Source organism: Gobio gobio (genome assembly GCF_949357685.1).
Source record: "Gobio gobio genome assembly, chromosome: 3".
NCBI lineage: Eukaryota > Metazoa > Chordata > Actinopteri > Cypriniformes > Gobionidae > Gobio > Gobio gobio.
The window spans coordinates 5,503,889-5,523,058 of NC_137099.1; the positions used below are offsets into that span (position 1 = coordinate 5,503,889).

The 19,170-nt window shown below is 39.0% G+C and overlaps 1 protein-coding gene across 1 annotated transcript in view; it reads left to right on the forward strand.

The window, feature by feature from the left end:
* Window positions 1-323: 323 nt before the first annotated feature.
* Window positions 324-19,170, forward strand: part of farp1 (FERM, RhoGEF (ARHGEF) and pleckstrin domain protein 1 (chondrocyte-derived)) — a 134,768-nt gene continuing 115,921 nt past the window's right edge. Inside the window, exons 1-2 of the mRNA XM_079811946.1 lie at window positions 324-480; window positions 17,580-17,769. Of these exons, the coding sequence (XP_079668072.1) occupies window positions 17,596-17,769 (174 nt within the window). The 5' untranslated portion in view covers window positions 324-480; window positions 17,580-17,595. The remainder of the gene's footprint in view (window positions 481-17,579; window positions 17,770-19,170) is intronic.

Here is a 19,170-nt window from a genome sequence, read left to right on the forward strand (position 1 = left end):
TGCTTTGGTACTAGTTTGTTTGCATTTTTATTTACCATCCCTTACCAAAAAAATATACTATAGTATTACAATGATACAGTGGTGTAATCAGGTGGTGATACTTAGAAAAAGTTACACAAACAACCCGCGGCAACAGTGTAAAAAATCTCGCGGGAAAACAGCGGACTTGGCAACATTGTAACCAGGTGAAGTTTGAACCCCCCGCCAGGTGTCGCTGTCCCCATCCCAGCGCTTCACGAGGCTGTAGTGCGGGTGTTGGAGGCTGGAGGCGGTGTTTTATTGTATGAATTCAGTTCGGGATCAGTTCAGTCATGGCGTCCGGGAAGACGGTGGATTGCAGCGCTTCCCGCGAATAACCACCGATAAACTGAATCCTCGCGACTTCAGCCGCTGCTCCGCGCGCTATTCTCGGCGGAATATCATTTAACAACATAGTTGCGCGCACATCCAGTCACCAGGAGTATTCATTCAGCATTGAAGGTAAGATTGTGTGTTGTTTTATATGCTTGCAATAAACCGGCAGCGAAAAAAGAGTTACTATTAATCTCACGATCGCTGATATATTGTAGCGGTTTCCATGGTTACACGGTTAAATCTCACGAGCCGACGCTGTTGCCACGCGTCATATCGTACGTTTCCACATCAAAGATTTACTGTAGTGCTTTACCACAGTGCCATACTGTACTTTTACCCACAATACCATGGTAATACCAGGCTCTTTCAGAAAGTGCTGTGCCATGTTTTAGTGATAATATCGGTGTAGTTTATTTAAATGGCACTCCAGTGGACTTCCAAGAATGCATTGGTCCATGTCCAGAAACACAGTGGTACCTTTTTTTTTTGCAATTGTGGGAATACCTTGGTCTATTATTTGATAGCATCACTATATTCTATGGTATTACCACAGTACATTTTTTGGACTAATGCAACACAGAAAATGGGATTATTGATGCATGGAATTATCATAAATATCCCATAAGCAGGTGAAACATCATTATTGACCTTTATTTCTTAATTGCATTCATTTTTCACCATAAATGCATAAGAGCTGATGTTGTATATTAAGGGTGTGCAGTAGTCATTTGCACATAATGGGCTTTCCCTGTCACATTAATTCTTGATGGCACACACACACACACACACACACACACACACACACACACACACACACACACACACACACACACACACACACACACACACACACACACACACACACAGTCAATGCAGCTTAACCTACTAACATCTGAACCTCAGGGATTACTCGACTAACCTACATCGGCCGGCCGACTGGAAGCAAGCGCCTCGGATTTTAAAATCCTTTAAGCACATTGACCATGTTAATGATTATTTATTATGTTAATATATTACATATTACTTCATGTTTGAGTGGTGACTTGTACCGAACAGTAACAATACATGTAAATATGGGTGGTGGAAACTAGTTCTCTTCAGTGATCTTGACTAGCGGTTGTGAGTGGTTTCCCAGGGTTGTTGGTGGTTAATAGATGGTCAGAAGCACTTTAGTAGAGTAATAACACTCCTCTTCTCATTTGAGGACGCACTCAATGTAGTGTGCATTAAGTACTTAATACTTAGTCTTAATCAGCTCCCTAGGAGGTGAATCAGTATGTTGTGGACCCTTTTAAGGACCCTTGCTCAGTCACTACACATTGGGACACTGATGGTGACGACTACGTCCTCATTGTACATCACTAGTCTTTATTTATGACATTGTAATGTTATTTAAAGTGTATTATGATATACTTTGATTGTTACATACACTGACCTAAAGGATTATTAGGAACACCTGTTCAATTTCTCATTAATGCAATTATCTAATCAACCAATCACATGGCAGTTGCTTCAATGCATTTAAGGGTGTAGTCCTGGTCAAAACAATCTCCTGAACTCCAAACTGAATGTCAGAATGGGAAAGAAAGGTGATTTAAGCAATTTTGAGCGTGCCATGGTTGTTGGTGCCAGACGGGCCGGTCTGAGTATTTCACAATCTGCTCAGTTACTGGGATTTTCACGCACAACCATTTCTAGGGTTTACAAAGAATGATGTGAAAAGAGAAAATCATCCAGTATGCGGCAGTCCTGTGGGAGAAAATGCCTTGTTGATGCTAGAGGTCAGAGGAGAATGGGCCGACTGATTCAAGCTGATAGAAGAGCAACTTTGACTGAAATAACCACTTGTTACAACCGAGGTCTGCAGCAAAGCATTTGTGAAGCCACAACACGCACAACCTTGAGGCGGATGGGCTACAACAGCAGAAGACCCCACCGGGTACCACTCATCTCCACTACAAATAGGAAAATGAGGCTACAATTTGTACAAGCTCACCAAAATTGGACAGTTGAAGACTGGAAAAATGTTGCCTGGTCTGATGAGTCTCGATTTCTGTTGAGACATTCAGATGGTAGAGTCAGAATTTGGCGTAAACAGAATGAGAACATGGATCCATCATGCCTTGTTACCACTGTGCAGGCTGGTGGTGGTGGTGTAATGGTGTGGGGGATGTTTTCTTGGCACACTTTAGGCCCCTTAGTGCCAATTGGGCATCGTTTAAATGCCTCGGCCTACCTGAGCATTGTTTCTGACCATGTCCATCCCTTTATGACCACCATGTACCCATCCTCTGATGGCTACTTCCAGCAGGATAATGCACCGTCACAAAGCTCAAATCATCTCAAATTGGTTTCTTGAACATGACAATGAGTTCACTGAACTAAAATGGCCCCCACAGTCACCAGATCTCAACCCAATAGAGCATCTTTGGGATGTGGTGGAACGGGAGCTTCGTGCCCTGGATGTGCATCCCACAAATCTCCATCAACTGCAAGATGCTCTCCTATCAATATGGGCCAACATTTCTAAAGAATGCTTTCAGCACCTTGTTGAATCAATGCCACGTAGAATTAAGGCAGTTCTGAAGGCGAAAGGGGGTCAAACATAGTATTAGTATGTGTTCCTAATAATCCTTTAGGTGAGTGTATACCTGCAACATAATTTGGATGCACAGGTATGAATTTTTTTGCCGATTTATTCTTTATATTTGAAAGCTGATAACCGATACATAAGCCGATAAATCTAAATCCAAATTTTATTGTCATTTTTAAGAGCTTGATTACAAAAACAAAAGTCCCAACATTCCAGGTGTAAATAATTGAGATGCACCATATTTTGCCGATACCGATAATTCTTTATATCTGAAAGCCGATAAATCTAAATCCAATTTTTTGTCATTTTTGATAGCTTAATTACAAAAACAAAAGTCACCCCATTAAAAGCCATGTCCCAACATTTCAGGTGTAAATAATTGAGATGCACCATATTTTGCCGATACCGATAATTCTTTATATCTGAAAGCCGATAGCTGGTATATTAGCCGATAAATCTAAATCCAAACTGAACCTTTAAAACATGTACACAAAAAATCCCGCACTTTACTCTTTCCCTTTACTTAGATTGCACAAAATAGTGATTTGTGATATAAATGATACTGTTTTATGCATATGGTTGTGTTCTTTATTCTTTTAAATGAGATCTTTCTAAAAAAGAAAAGAAAAAGAAATATCGCAATATATTGCCTTTCTTACAATATTGCAATATATAACAATATATCGTATCGTAACCCCTGTATCGTGATGCGTATCGTATCGCCAGATTCTTGGCCATACACAGCCCTAGTAGCTGCAGCAGTGATGGCGGCAAATAGATAGCAGCTTTTCTTGCAGCTTGAGTTGTTGTATGTAATACAAATGAAGCATCTCTAGTTGATTAGTAGAGTTACATGAGGCGATCTGGCGCTGGAATGCGTTTGTGAAATCATGCCGAGTGCTTCAATCGATTGCTGTTGCGGAGACTTTATTCGTTCCGTTGAAATCACAAAACGAAATGCACCCTAATGTGTCCCTGTTCTTGATATACAATCACTGATTAACATCTTTGGTTTTAATGAGAAAATAAATAAACTATACACAGCGGATCTATGTTTTTATTCACTAACATAAAGAATCTCTGGACTAGGGATGCACGATATTTGATTTTTGCCGATATCGGATATGCCAAGATTTTTCAACTCATTTTGGCCGATGCTGATATCGATACCGATATGCTTATTTTTTCCCTTTGTTTGGAAACCACCATTTTGAGCAAAAACTTTTTTAAAGATTTTTTTAGGTCTCCTTACTAAAAGGATACTTGTTTAAGATAAATACATGATAACAAAGTTATTTTTTATAATAAGTGTATATTAAAAGCGCTGAAAATAACAATAATAAAGTCAGTGATTTTTCATCCCAGACAGATACAGATGTAACCTAAATATTGTATTTTTGGATTTAATGTTTGTGCACATGAAGTGGGGGTGGCATGGCATCAGCTGACGCTGTCTTTAGCTTCAAATTAAGAAAATATACAATTATTTTAGTGCTCCTTGGATTATTTTTCATCATCCATTTCATAAAATGTTATTACAGATTAATAAACTGTATATACAAGTATTTAATTTACAAGTGTCATGCTTGTGCTTTGACATCATTACTGCTTTATTTATTCAGAAAAAGAAGTAACTTCTATTTATTTGTGTTTTCTACTTTTCATTTTATTACTAAAACAACAGCGCCCCCACTAAATAGGCTATATATAATATTCTAGCGGGCGGGCACTAGGACCTGGAGGAGCTTCAGCTGCTGCGCGCGCTAGAGAGTGGGGAGACGTGATTGTGCTTGTTTTGGGATATTTTTGTTGTGAAAACCTGGCAATCCTGCATTGATTCACAAATTCAAGGCAGCATTTAAAAACTGTCAATATAGATCATCACCAGACATGAAATGTATTCACTTCAAGAATGGCGGCTGACATGATCTTATCGCTATAGCAGTCCTTGCACACGTGAGTTATTGCAGCCTCATATCAACACGTTATCATATCGGCATAATTTTTCATATCGGCCGATGCCATTTTTTATATTTTAAGAATTTATCGGCCGATTCCGATGTCGTGCCGATAATATCGAACATCCCTACTTTCTGGACTATAAAATATTGTGTTATATAGCAGATGTAAGGATGGAACTATCATCCCATGTCTGGACACACACACACTCCTATCTCAGATTTATTTATTGACCCGAGGGAGGGGTTCTGGCAGACCAATCACAGCGCTTCCATTCTCATAGAATTGACGCGTTGTTACATTTTTGGGGAAAGTATAAATTGGGCTTTAGTTTTAGCATGTTGATCTCTAATTCTCAGTATCTAGTGTTTCGATGATCTGATGAGTGAGTGTCACACTTGTTTAGTGAAGCAGTTTCCTCAAAATGTGTTTTGTGTAGTCTGGGGCTGTTGATCCGTGTCTGTTGAATCTGTCTCAGTGAACCCTGTGTTTGACGCCGTCCGCCTCGCTGAACACATCTCTGGGAACTTTCAGGCAAACAAGCTGAGAGGCAGGTTAACTAGTTGAGCGAGCGCGAGTCTGGGAACGAACCCTCGCTGCACGTATTGTTCCACGTTCACTTTTCTGTCTCTGTTCTCTGGGAAGGGTGTGTGTGTGTTTGTATAGGATGGAAAAAGAAATGATTGTTTGAGGGTGTTCAAATAAAGTTACTGTTTGGGAAGGCATAAAATAGCCTTTTTTTCTTTTTTTTTTACCGTGCATGTCCTTTGAAATGGGCCTCCCTTAATCGTGACTTTCAAAGCTCTCTTTCTGTCAGGTTGAGTTCATAGGCATGACATTTGACTGAGTAGGTCTGCTTTGGTTTTAACGAGACATAATTTGCTCCAGAAGTACTTCCTGTTTCTTCTTGTTTATCTCTTTGCTTGCTTCCTACTTTGTGCTTCCCTTAGAGTAAAAGTTTCCAGTCTGTGGCCTTTTTGCGGAGCTTTCCCTTTCACTCATTGTTTATCAGCGTTCATGGTGAGAAACTGCTAATGGTCAAACTATAGCTGTCACAAATCACAGCACTGCATCTGGAGTTCAGGGTTTAAAACATGCTTAAAAGTACCTCTCAGAATGCCATAGCAACACCCTGGCAACAGTTCAGGACACCCTAGCAACTACATAGCAATGAGCTTAAACCACCCAGAATGCTTTAGCAAACACATAACATCCCAGAACACCCTGGCAACACCCTAGCAACATCCCATAACACCATAGCAACTACACAGCAATGAGCTTAAACCACCCAGAATGCCTTAGTAACCACATAGTATCCCTGAACACTCTAGCAACTACACAGCAATGAGCTTAAACCACTCAGAATGCTTTAGCAAACACATAACATCCCAGAACACCCTGGCAACACCCTAGCAACATCCCATAACACCATAGCAACTACACAGCAATGAGATTAAACCACCCAGAATGCCTTAGCAACCACATAATATCACAGAACATCCTGGCAACACCCTAGCAACATCCCAGAACACCATAGCAACTACATAGCAATGAGCTTAAACCACCCAGAATGCCTTAGTAACCACATAGTATCCCTGAACACTCTAGCAACTACACAGCAATGAGCTTAAACCACTCAGAATGCCTTAGCAACCACATAACATCCCAGAAAACCCTGGCAACTCCCTGGCAACATCCCAGAATACCATATAAACTACACAGCCATGAGCTTAAACCACCCAGTATGCCTTAACAACCACATAACATCCCAGAACACCACGGCAACACCCTAGCAATATCCCTGAACACCATAGCAACTACACAGCAATGAGCTTAAACCACCCAGAATGCCTTAACAACCACGTACCATCCCAGAACCCCCTGGCAACTACACAGCAATGAGCTTAAACCACCCAGAATGCTTTAGGAACCACATAACATCCCAGAACACCCTGGAAACACCCCAGCAACATCCCTGAACACCATAGCAACTACACAGCAATGAGCTTAAACCACCCAGAGTGCCTTAGCAACCACATAGCATCCCAGAACACCATGACGACACCCTAGCAACATCCCAGAACACCATAGCAACTACACAGCAATGAGCTTAAACCACCCAGAATGCTTTAGGAACCACATAACATCCCAGAACACCCTGGAAACACCCCAGCAACATCCCAGAACACCATAGCAACTACACAGCAATGAGCTTAAACCACCCAGAATGCCTTAGCAACCACATAGCATCCCAGAACACCATGACAACACCCTAGCAACATCCCAGAACACCATAGCAACTACACAGCAATGAGCTTAAACCACCCAGAATGCCTTAGCAACCACCTAGGATCTCAGAACACCCTAGCAACTGCATAGCAACCAATGTGCTTAAACCACTCAGAATGCCTTAGTAACCACATAACATCCCAGAACACCATAGCAACAACATAGTAATGTGCTTAAACCATTCGGAATGTCTTAGCAACCACATCACATTCCAGAACACCCTAGCAACTGCATAGCAACCAATGTGCTTAAACCACCCAGAATGCCTTAGTAACCACATAGCATCCCAGAACACACCGATAACACCCTAGCAACATCCCAGAACACCATAGCAACAACATAGTAATGTGCTTAAACCATTCGGAATGTCTTAGCAACCACATAACATTCCAGAACACCCTAGCAACACCCTAGCAACTACATAGCAACCAATGTGCTTAAACTCAAAATGCCTTCGTGAACGCATAGTAACTACACAGCAATGTGTTTAAACCACTCAGCATGCCTTTGTAACCACATAATATCCTAGAACACACTGATAACACCCTAGCAACATCCCAAAGACCCTAGCAACTGCTTAGAAACATTCTTAAAACAACTCCTTGGCAGCTACTGGGCAAAACCGTGGCAACCACGTAGCAATGTGCTTAGCAAAACCTTAGCAACCACTTGGAACACCCTAGCAGCTGCATAGCAACGCCCTGGCAACCACCAGAATGTCCAGGTAGGCATCAAAACTGCTTGGCTACAATCCTTAATGCCTGTGCAACCTCCATTGAAATTTGTAGAATTGAGTCTTGATATTCTAGAATAGATTGTGTTTCACTGACTCTATGGCTGATCTGATCTACACACACCGTTATGGGAACGCGATCCCTCGTCTTTTCTGTTTGTGTGACCTCCTCTGGGAAAGATAATGCGCTCTGAGACTGGAGTAAACACAAACGAAGTGTGAGAAAGTCATGTTGAGTCTTCCTGCAAAAGAAGGTCAACCTGTTGAACCAGTACCAGTGCAGTTTCAGAGCAGATTAATGCAAGAAGCGTTCAGCACATTTCCAGGAGGAGCTGTTAAAAACGACTGAGCTAAAGATAGCACAAGATAATGACCATGCGTTTGTCGTCATGTTTCTGTAAGTGGGTTTTAATAGCTCTGGTTTGAACCCAGTTTGCATTGTTCCGGTGATCAGATGTGCAGTTAACGGATCTCTCCGCTGAAGTGAGGGTTTGCTAATAGAGCTGCAGACGCTCGGTGGTTAGGGCATAAATCAGATGCTGAAGACTCTGGGTTTGGGCGGGTAATGAAACCGCTAGCCGAGGGGGATTAAAGGTCCCGGAGGAGCCGCTTCTCAATTACTCATTCAGTTTAAATGCGTGTAACCAGTAACTTCGGGCCGGGACAGGAAAGAATGGGCCCCTTTATTGCGGTGTTTGTGATTGTGGACGGCCCCTGAAGACCTCTTTGGTCTCTATCCCGTTCACCCTCTTCTCCATGTTTTCAGTGTCTATTATTCGTGCTCCAAGTCTTTCTTTTGCTTTTATCAGTCATTATTATCGTTGGCTGTATTGTTGGTCGATGTTAGTGTTAAATGGACTGTACGTATGGCAAACCAAGAGTCTAGGATTGGATCATTATTGCAGTGATTATTATGTTTCTAGGATGTTATATGTTTGGCAACCCTCACTGGCTGATTTCTTAAGTAAAATAATTAGATTTTATTATTTATAATTATATATTTACTTATTATTTAGATGACTAAATACATATTTAGTTGTTATTAAATTAATTTTGAAAGTAGTTTTTTATTATTTTTAAGTAAATTGTGTTTAATCTGATCATTTATCTAATAAATAAATACATATATTAACATATTTTTATCAAGTTGTGTAATTTTTTTTATTATTATTATTGATTTATTAATTTTAGTTTTAATAAATGCATTTTTATTAAGTTAAGTAACTTGTGTAAAATAAGTCATTTTTGTCAATGTTTTATCTAAATAATAAATGAATAATATTTTTTTATTTAGATTTAAGTAAATTGTGTAAAATTATTAGATTTTATTATTTTTATTATATTTATAATTATACATTTACTTATTATTTAGATGACTAAATACATATTTAGTTGTTAGTTTTTATTCAATTAATTGTGAATGTAATTTTTTATTAGTTTAAGTAAATTGTGTTTAATTTGATCATTTATCTAATAAATAAATAAATATATTAACATGTTTTTTATTAAGTTGTGTAAAATAATTTGTATTATTATTGATTTATTAATTTTAGTTTTAATAAATGCACTTTTATTAAGTTAAATAAATTGTGTAAAATAAGTCATTTTTGTTGTTGTTTTATCTAAATAATAAATAAAATAATAAAAAAAGTTGATTTATATTTAAGTAAATTGTGTAAAATTATTAGATTTTATTATTTTTGATTATATTTATAATTATATTTACTTATTATTTAGATGACTAAATAAATATTTAGTTGTTAGTTTTTATTCAATTCATTGTGAAAGAATTTTTTTATTAGTTTTTAAGTAAATTGTGTTTAATTTGATCATTTATTTAATAATATTTAATAAAGTTGTGTAAAATACGTTTTTTTATTATTATTGATTTATTAATTTTAGTTTTAATAAATGCATTTTTATTAAGTTAAGTAAATTGTGTAAGTCATTTTGTTGTTGTTTTATCTAAATAATAAATAAATAATATTTTTTTATTTAGATTTAAGTAAATTGTGTAAAATTATTAGATTTTATTATTTTTATTATATTTATAATTATATATTTACTTATTATTTAGATGACTAAATACATATTTAGTTGTTAGTTTTTATTCAATTAATTGTGAAAGTAATTTTTTATTAGTTTAAGTAAATTGTGTTTAATTTGATCATTTATCTAATAAATAAATCAATATATTAACATGTTTTTTATTAAGTTGTGTAAAATAATTTGTATTATTATTGATTTATTAATTTTAGTTTTAATAAATGCACTTTTATTAAGTTAAATAAATTGTGTAAAATAAGTCATTTTTGTTGTTGTTTTATCTAAATAATAAATAAATAATAAAAAATGTTTATTATATTTAAGTAAATTGCGTAGAATTATTTGATTTTATTATTTTCATTATATTTATATTTACTTGACCAAATATTTACCTGTTAATTGTGTAAAATAAGTTTATTATTATTAACTTATTTATTTTTAATAAATACATATTTACATTGATAAATTGTGTAAAGTAATAAATTTTTTATTAAATTATATTTTATTAAATTGTATGTTAGTTATGTAGTTAAAATATTAGCCCTAAAACAATTTAAACTATGAAAAAAGCATCCAAATATCAGACAATAATTGTCTAATCATCTATATCGCCGTCCTTTCCGTCAAACAAAATGTCAAACTGCAGATGGAAATCCATATTAAAATGGCCTTTTCATCATCTTCCATCACAGGAAAGCTCAAGTGGTGTGTGTTGCAGTGAACATCCTCACACTCCCTCGTTCCCCTGATGAACAGAGCCTGGTAAACGTCTGATAAGCCCCATTGATCCGCTCTGACCTCATTATCATCTCATCCACTGTCCTGACTCCCAGAGGCTGCTGTGGGATCAGTGGTGTGTGTGTGTGTGTGTGTGTTGAGGAGATTCTGTCGGGGGTTTTCTGACTGTGTGAATGCAGAATCCCCCCCCCAGTGCTTGTTAACCTGTCGTGACTCGTCTCTCACACACACATCTGAGAGCGGGCGTCTGGATCTGAGATTGAATCAGTGCTGGAATGTGTGTGTTTATTATTCCTCTGTGTGTTAGTGTAGTGTGTGTTGAAGTTTAGCGTTTGTGTTGTGTCGCCCTGCAGTCTTTGTCCTTTTGTTTTACAGTGGCTTATTTACACTGTTTTTGCATTTTTTACTTGTTACTTGCTCTTTCTTTGTAATTGTTTATGAGTGAGATTTGTTTCCAAGTAAATCCTAAACCTTTTTTTTCCAGTGTATCTGATTGAGCTGCACGATTCTGGATAAATTGAGATTTTGTTTGGGTTTAAAAAAGACATCACGATTTTCCTGCAATTCTGAACAATGCAAACTGGGTTCAAACCAGATCTATTAAAACCCACTTACTGATTTACTAGAGGTTCTGACAAAATACGAATTGCTGCAGTCTATTTAAAAGATATTGAATTCATTTTTATTTAATTTTATTTTTTATTCACTGACTTCACTTGTTCATTACTGGATGAATCAGTGTTTTTGAACAAATCTCTTGAATGAATGATTCAATGACTCACTCATAAAGACTTCACTTGTTTCATTACTGGATGAATCTGTGTTTTTGAACATATCTCTTGAATGATTCAAAGATTCACTCATAAAGACTTCACTTGTTTCATTACTGGATGAATCAGTGTGTTTGAACAAATCTCTTGAATGAATGATTCAATGACTCACTCATAAAGACTTCATTTGTTTCATTACTGGATGAATCAGTGTTCCTGAACTAATCTCTTGAATGAATGATTCAATAATTCACTCATAAAGACTTCACTTGTTTCATTTCTGGATGAATCAGTGTTTTTGAACATATCTCTTGAATGATTCAAAGATTCACTCATAAAGACTTCACTTGTTTCATTACTGGATGAATCAGTGTGTTTGAACAAATCTCTTGAATGAATGATTCAGTGACTAATGCTGCGTTCACACCAAACGCGAATTGAGCGTCAAAATCGCGTCTACCTCGTCTAGTTTCACGCGCGAACATTTTGAATGCATTCGCGCGTCAGCAGAGAATTGGACGTGCGTAGAAATCGAGCGCTGGAAGCGAAATTGACGCGCGTTCAAGGCACTCCAGGAGAAATATGTCATAAAACACCACTCTGCCTCTTTTCATTTTCATTAAAAATATATATTAAGCATTAATAGCCACACAAATGTGGTCCAGGCAAGTCCTACATTATCTTCACTGCATGTATGTTTAATTATCCTTAAAATATAAAGTTATGAAACTTCTCTTTGCCCTCAGTCAAAACGATTTGCCAGGGAACAAATTATAGATTCATGAGAGCAAAGCTCGGCCGTTAGATCCACACAAAACGAACCGCTACAGGACATCAGAGCCAGCGGCAGACGGCGGAAGGACTGGCCGAGGAAAGGCTGCTCTCGCCGGGGTTATGAGCGGTGATTGCCCGGTGATCGCCTGGATCTCACAACTCCAAAAACACAAGATTATTAATTTTAAATAGGCACTCTCTTTATAAATAAACCACAGATTTGAGCTTTAAACAACTACATTCCCACCTGAAAAAGTCTTAAAACTACATTTTGTGACACAATAGTACAATTTTTAATTTATGCAGGGTTTCTCATACACGTCACTTTACCACGTGACAGCAGCAAGCAGGCTCCTGATTGGTTAACGCGGCGCGAATTGACGGCAAATTTCAAATTTTTCAACTCGGGCGTCAGACGCGAATTTGCTTCAAACGTGTGAATGCACAAAAGCACCATTCGCGTGTAACGCGCGTATCGCGCAAGACGCTCAATTCACGTCCAATTCGCGCGAACTGGACGCGCGAATGAGGCGGATTCGCGTCCTTCGCGCCGCGAGACCTCCAGACGCACGTCAACGCGCCTTTCCATTGACTTAACATTGAAATCACTCGCGCCAGACGCTCTATTCGCGTTTGGTGTGAACGCAGCATTACTCATAAAGAGTTCACTTGTTTCATTTCTGGATGAATCAGTGTTTTTGAACAAATCTCTTGATTGAATGATTCAATGACTCACTCATAAAGACTTCACTTGTTTCATTACTGGATTAATCAGTGATCCTGAACTAATCTCTTGAATGAATGATTCAATGACTCACTCATAAAGAGTTCACTTATTTCATTAGTGGGTGAATCAGTGAATCATTCATTCAAGAGATTTGTTCAAAACACTGATTCATCCAGTAATGAAACAAGTGAAGTCTTTATGAGTGAGTCATTGAATCATTCATTCAAGAGATTCATTCAAAACACTGATTCATCCACTAATGAAACAAGTGAAGTCTTTATGAGTGAGTCATTGAATCATTCATTCAAGAGATTCATTCAAAACACTGATTCATCCACTAATGAAACAAATGAACTCTTTATGAGTGAGTCATTGAATCATTCTTTCAAGAGATTTGTTCAAAAACACTGACAAACAGATTTTTAACACAATGTAGCTAATACAAATTTTATTTGAAGCGTTGTTACTTTCAAATGGTGATTTACTCATTTTTTATTGCTATTTCTTTTATCCAAGTACTTCTTTGATCATTTAAATCATTCTCACTTCACCCTGCTGCCATCTGGTAAGCGCTTCCGTAGCCTGATGGCAAAGACTGAAAGACTCAGGAGGAGTTTCTTCCCCCAGGCCATCAGACTCCTGAACTCAGTCACGTGACTTCACTTCACCCCGCACACACATAAACATCCAGTTTAAACATTAACATTCACATACTGCCATTGCACTGCACTTTACGTTCCTATTGTTACTGTGTAACAACCTGTAATAAACCTGTTTGCACATCATACTCCTGTTTGCACATTATACTCCGATTTGCAATTATACCTATTGCATGCACATCATACTTCTCTATATATAAATATATATATATATTTTATGTTAACCACTTATTTTTAAGTCTACAGTTTATCTCACTTATCATATCCACTTACTTTATATTTTATATTTTTATTTTATTTTTTTATTTTTATCTTATTTCCTATTTTTATCTTACTTGATTTATTTATAACTCTACTTATGTTAATACTTTTTATTCTAATTTTATTCTATTCTATTTTAATTTCCCTTGTGTTCTTGTAACTGTTATTTGCACTGTCCATGGAGCGGACCTGTTTACATTTCACTGCCAGTTGTATATTGTGTATATAACTGTGTATGTGACAAATAAAACTCTTGAATCTTGAATCTTGAATCGAGGGTGTCCAAAGTGGGTCCTGGAGGGCCACTGTCCTGCAGAGTTTAGCTCCATCTTGCCTCAACACATCTGGAAATTTCTAGTGTTCCTAATAAGACCTTGATGAGCTTGTACAGGTGTGAGGAATAAGATGGAGTGTGTGTTTGACTCGAGGATGTGATCTTGTAAATATGAATCTAGAATGTGGCATTTCTATCTGAGCTAATGTTCGTGTTCGTATGCATGAGTTGAGTCCTGATCTGTCGTGCAGCAGTGGCGTTTCTCACTCAGCAGTGTTTCCTGTATGTAAATCCCTGTGTTGAGTGAACATGGGAATATATGCCAGTGTACATGTTCAGTTGTGCTGTACCGCTGAGGTGTTTGTTGTATATAGGAGAAGCTTTTCAGTGCCATGAGCGGATCATTGGTCTCTCATCTCTCTCCGTTTTTATGTTTGATTATCCAGCGAGGCGTGTGTGTGTTTCCTTCGATTGGGAGGGGAAGTGTTTTACGGCTGTCCTCAGTTTGGCCCATTTTCCATCTGTGATTCCCACTGTAACTCATTCCGCACAGAAAGTGATGTGTGTATTTCACAGGTTGATATCTGAGAGCAGACCTGTTATTTACAACTCAACAACATCAGTGGCAGAACATTTGCCAAATTGCAGAGAAGGAAATGCTATAACTCTTGGGTTTACACAGATTGATGTCTACAGAAATGCTCTATTAATAAAGTATTGAATAACCCGCGTAATGAAGGTAAACGTGGGCCGTTTCCTAACCGAGGAGGCCGCGCTCCGATGACTTCAGCAGAAGTGGGACTTATTCTGTGGTGTTTACTTGAATCCTGTGGAGTTCTGTATAATTTCGACCCTTCAAATGCAGTCATTCACAGCCATTATGCATTTCTCAATCCCTGAATTCACCTTAAAAGGCTTTGAATATTTCGGAGGATGTCTTTAAGAGGGTTTAGATGTAAGTGCAATCTTCGAAAGATGGGTTAGCATGAGGGCAGAACTAGTTCAAAGCTGTTTTTAGTGTCTTCGCTGCTGCTTCATTATGTGCTTTAATGCATATCCTCGATTTAGTTAAAGTGCTGCTGTATTGAAGTTCACGAGCTCATAATCCAGTCGTGGTGTTGGAGGTGCAGTGCGGGATCTGGATCTTTAGGGTTAGAAATCCCTCTAAACCCTTCCTAATGATTTCCTAAAGCCATCAACTCCGTGTTTTCCAGCGGTGAGAGACGGTGGGCCTATTGTTTGACTTTAAGCCGTCACAACAGCTGTAAGGATTTGACGGGTTTGGATGAATTAATGTGTTTCCTATGGGATGTTTCCTAAAGGCCACCTATTATGCCCCTTTTTACAAGATGTCATATTGGTCTTGGGATGGAATTTGAAGGAAAACAGTAACTCTATCCATTCCATCCGTCCGTCCATCCATCCATCCATCCATCTATCCATCCATGGATTAATAAACGTCCACCCGTACATCCATCCGCCCATCAATGCATCCGTCCATCCATCTATCCATCCATTGATTAATAAACATCCACCCGTACATCTATTTACCCATCCATGCATCCGTCCATCCATCTATCCATCCATGGATTAATAAACATCCACCCGTACATCCATCCGCCCATCAATGCATCCGTCCATCCATCTATCCATCCATGGATTAATAAACGTCCACCCGTACATCCATCTACCCATCCATCCATCCATCCATCTATCCATCCATTGATTAATAAACATCCACCCGTACATCTATTTACCCATCCATGCATCCGTCCATCCATCCATCCATCCATCCATTGATTAATAAACATCCACCCGTACATCTATTTACCCATCCATGCATCCGTCCATCCATCCATCCATCCATCCATTGATTAATAAACATCCACCCGTACATCTATTTACCCATCCATGCATCCGTCCATCCATCTATCCATCCATTGATTAATAAACATCCACCCGTACATCTATTTACCCATCCATGCATCCGTCCATCCATCCATCCATCCATTGATTAATAAACATCCACCCGTACATCTATTTACCCATCCATGCATCCGTCCATCCATCTATCCATCCATGGATTAATAAACATCCACCCGTACATCCATCCGCCCATCAATGCATCCGTCCATCCATCTATCCATCCATGCATCCGTCCATCCATCTATCCATCCATGGATTAATAAACATCCACCCGTACATCCATCTACCCATCCATGCATCCGTCCGTCCATCCATCCATCCATCTATCCATCCATGGATTAATAAACGTCCACCCGTACATCCATCTACCCATCCATGCATCCGTCCATCCATCTATCCTTCCATGGAGTAATAGACATCCGCCCGTCCATCCATCCATGCATCCGTCCATCCATCCATTAATAGACGTCCATCCGTCCGTCCATCCGTCTATCAATAGACGTCCATCCGTCCATCCCAAATCATTTCTGGATTTCTTGATTTCAGACACAAGCAGACAGAAAGGTCTGTAAGATGCATTCGAGGGATATATTCATAATACATTTCACCGGTTATTACAACTTGTAAAAGATGTACAGAATAAAATAAGGATTGTGGTATACGGTTGAAAGGGTGCAGTAGCCTCTGTATATTTGTTACCTCTGAACAGACATAGATGTGTTTGTCTGTGGAATGATTTCTCAGCTTGTCCAAACACATTAGCTGGTGAGGCCGTCCACACACACGTATCCATTTCATACACTTCTCCAGGTTTCTGGCAGGTTTGGGGACTGGAGGAATCTGTAGATCGACGAGCCGGTCTGGATACCTGCTGTCCCATACGAGCACATTTTCACAATTTTTTCAAGTTGGTTTGTTCGTCGGACAAATGGCAGATTGCAACGGGGGTGCACAATATCGACGTTGTGATTGGTCAGATTGCCTGTCAATCAAACTCGCCGCGAAGGGTGAATTGTATTTTTTATTGCATTTTTAAAATAAAATGCATTTGTCTTTGCATTTACAAATTTGCCCGACCTGTTGCCGTCAGGTTCACTTCTTTACCAGTGGTTGTTGTTGTTTTGAGCTGGTTATAATAACTTGCAGCTGTGTTTATTTGAATAACTAGCAGCCAGGCAGAACGAAAGTTAACATCAAGATGTGTGTGTGTGAGAAATTGCCATAGCAGCACAAGTAGTTTACTGCAAAATATACATTTCAGGAATCATAAATCATCCATGGCATTTTCCAGGGCAGCACAAGGTTGGAATTTCAGCTGCAGAAAAAGGGAAGCCATGTCAGCGGCCGGTGCGATCGCCTTCCAGAAAGTGCTGTGGAGATGCCAGAATCGGTTTAGGGTCGGATTATTGCATATGGATGAAGTGTCCGCAAACTTTTTGTCCCTCATATAAATGTTGAAATGGTTTCTGTTGTCAGGTGGGTTTGCAGCAGTATGGTGGAGCCAGAGGAGCGGCCCTCGGTGGCAGGCCAGAGGCTTGGGGCCCCGGAGAGCATGGGTGTCAGCACCCTGGAGCCCGGTCAGCGGCCCCCCACCATGACCCCCGGCAGACAGATCTCCATCCGGGTCCAGATGCTGGACGACACTCAGGAAGTCTTCGAGGTCTCGGTAAGGCGCGGTTTGCTTTCTACTTTATTTTATTGCATTGCATTTTTCTTTGTTTTGCATTGCATTTTATTGCACTGATTTGTTTTATTTTATTTATGCATTGCATTGCATTTAATAAAAAATATATCGCCGCTGTCCGATGAAAACCACGTATGTCCATTTTGCCGATTTTGAGACTTTTCGACGGATTGAATGTCCAGGTTAATTTCCGTATACAGTATGCGTCACATATCTAAATGGCCAATGAAAGGTTGTGAAATCATGTCATCTGATTTTCACGTATATCCATTTGGTGTCAAAGCTGTCAATCACGCCGCGTATCTCCCGCCCTGTGGAAGCATCTCGCCGGGCTCGTGAAGTTTCATCGAAGCTCAGCATTAGGGCTGTACGATTAATCAAAAAATAACCGAAACCGACATTCAGAACCTCTAACCGACGTATTTTTCCCATGTCGGTTATTTCGGTTTTCACGTGACTCCGCCCCTGACAGTCACATCAAGTGCAGTTTGCAGGCACACAGAGAAGCAGGAGCGGTTATCTGTGTTTATAGATGCCCAGAATCACTATAGTAACTGCATGTTTTACACAGTTTATATACAGGTCAGTTAATTGCTGTTCTATAGCCTACGCGCTGACACACACACACACACACACACACACACACGGCGCGCGCAAGCCCCGAAGCCGCTTTCACTTTCGTGCTCATAGTTTGTCAAGTATGTGTTTAAAGGCTTGCCAGTTTCAACATTTAAAGCGATTGTGCACTATTCAAAAACAACAATACGTATCCGTTCATTGCTCAGCTTCTTTCTGTGACACAGAGAGCCGAGCCGTGTCTCTGACAACACGCGCGCGCGCGCCCTGAAGGCAGACCTTTCACCTGCGTCACGTGAAGATCGCGCGCACAGCAGCGCAGAAACGCAGTGTAAACGCTGTCCTGTGACTAAAGTAAAGTCACTAAAGGAGCTTAGAAACTCAACCGTTATAGGCATACATTTTAATACCTTTGCAGTAAGTACACACCACAGCTTAATAATGAATAGAGACGGTATGAGTAATTCACACACACACACCATCACTCTCTCATTGATGCATTCAGAGAAATGTAATGTAGGCCTACTGTGTTCATTTATCTGTATCTGATGTTCAACAAACAGAAATCTGCCCCATAGACAATAACTGCTGAAAGTGAACCGTTTCCTTCAAGTATTTTAAAATCACAAAGAAATGCACTTTCATTAGGAAAAAAAAATCCACCTTTAATAGTAGAAAATATTTACAGTACAAACCTTATGAGTGAACTTACTCAAAAACCTTATGAGGGCAAAAAAAAAAAAAAGCAAAATAATCGTTCATTAATCGGAATCGAGGTCAGATGTTCAATTAATCGAGGTTTTTATT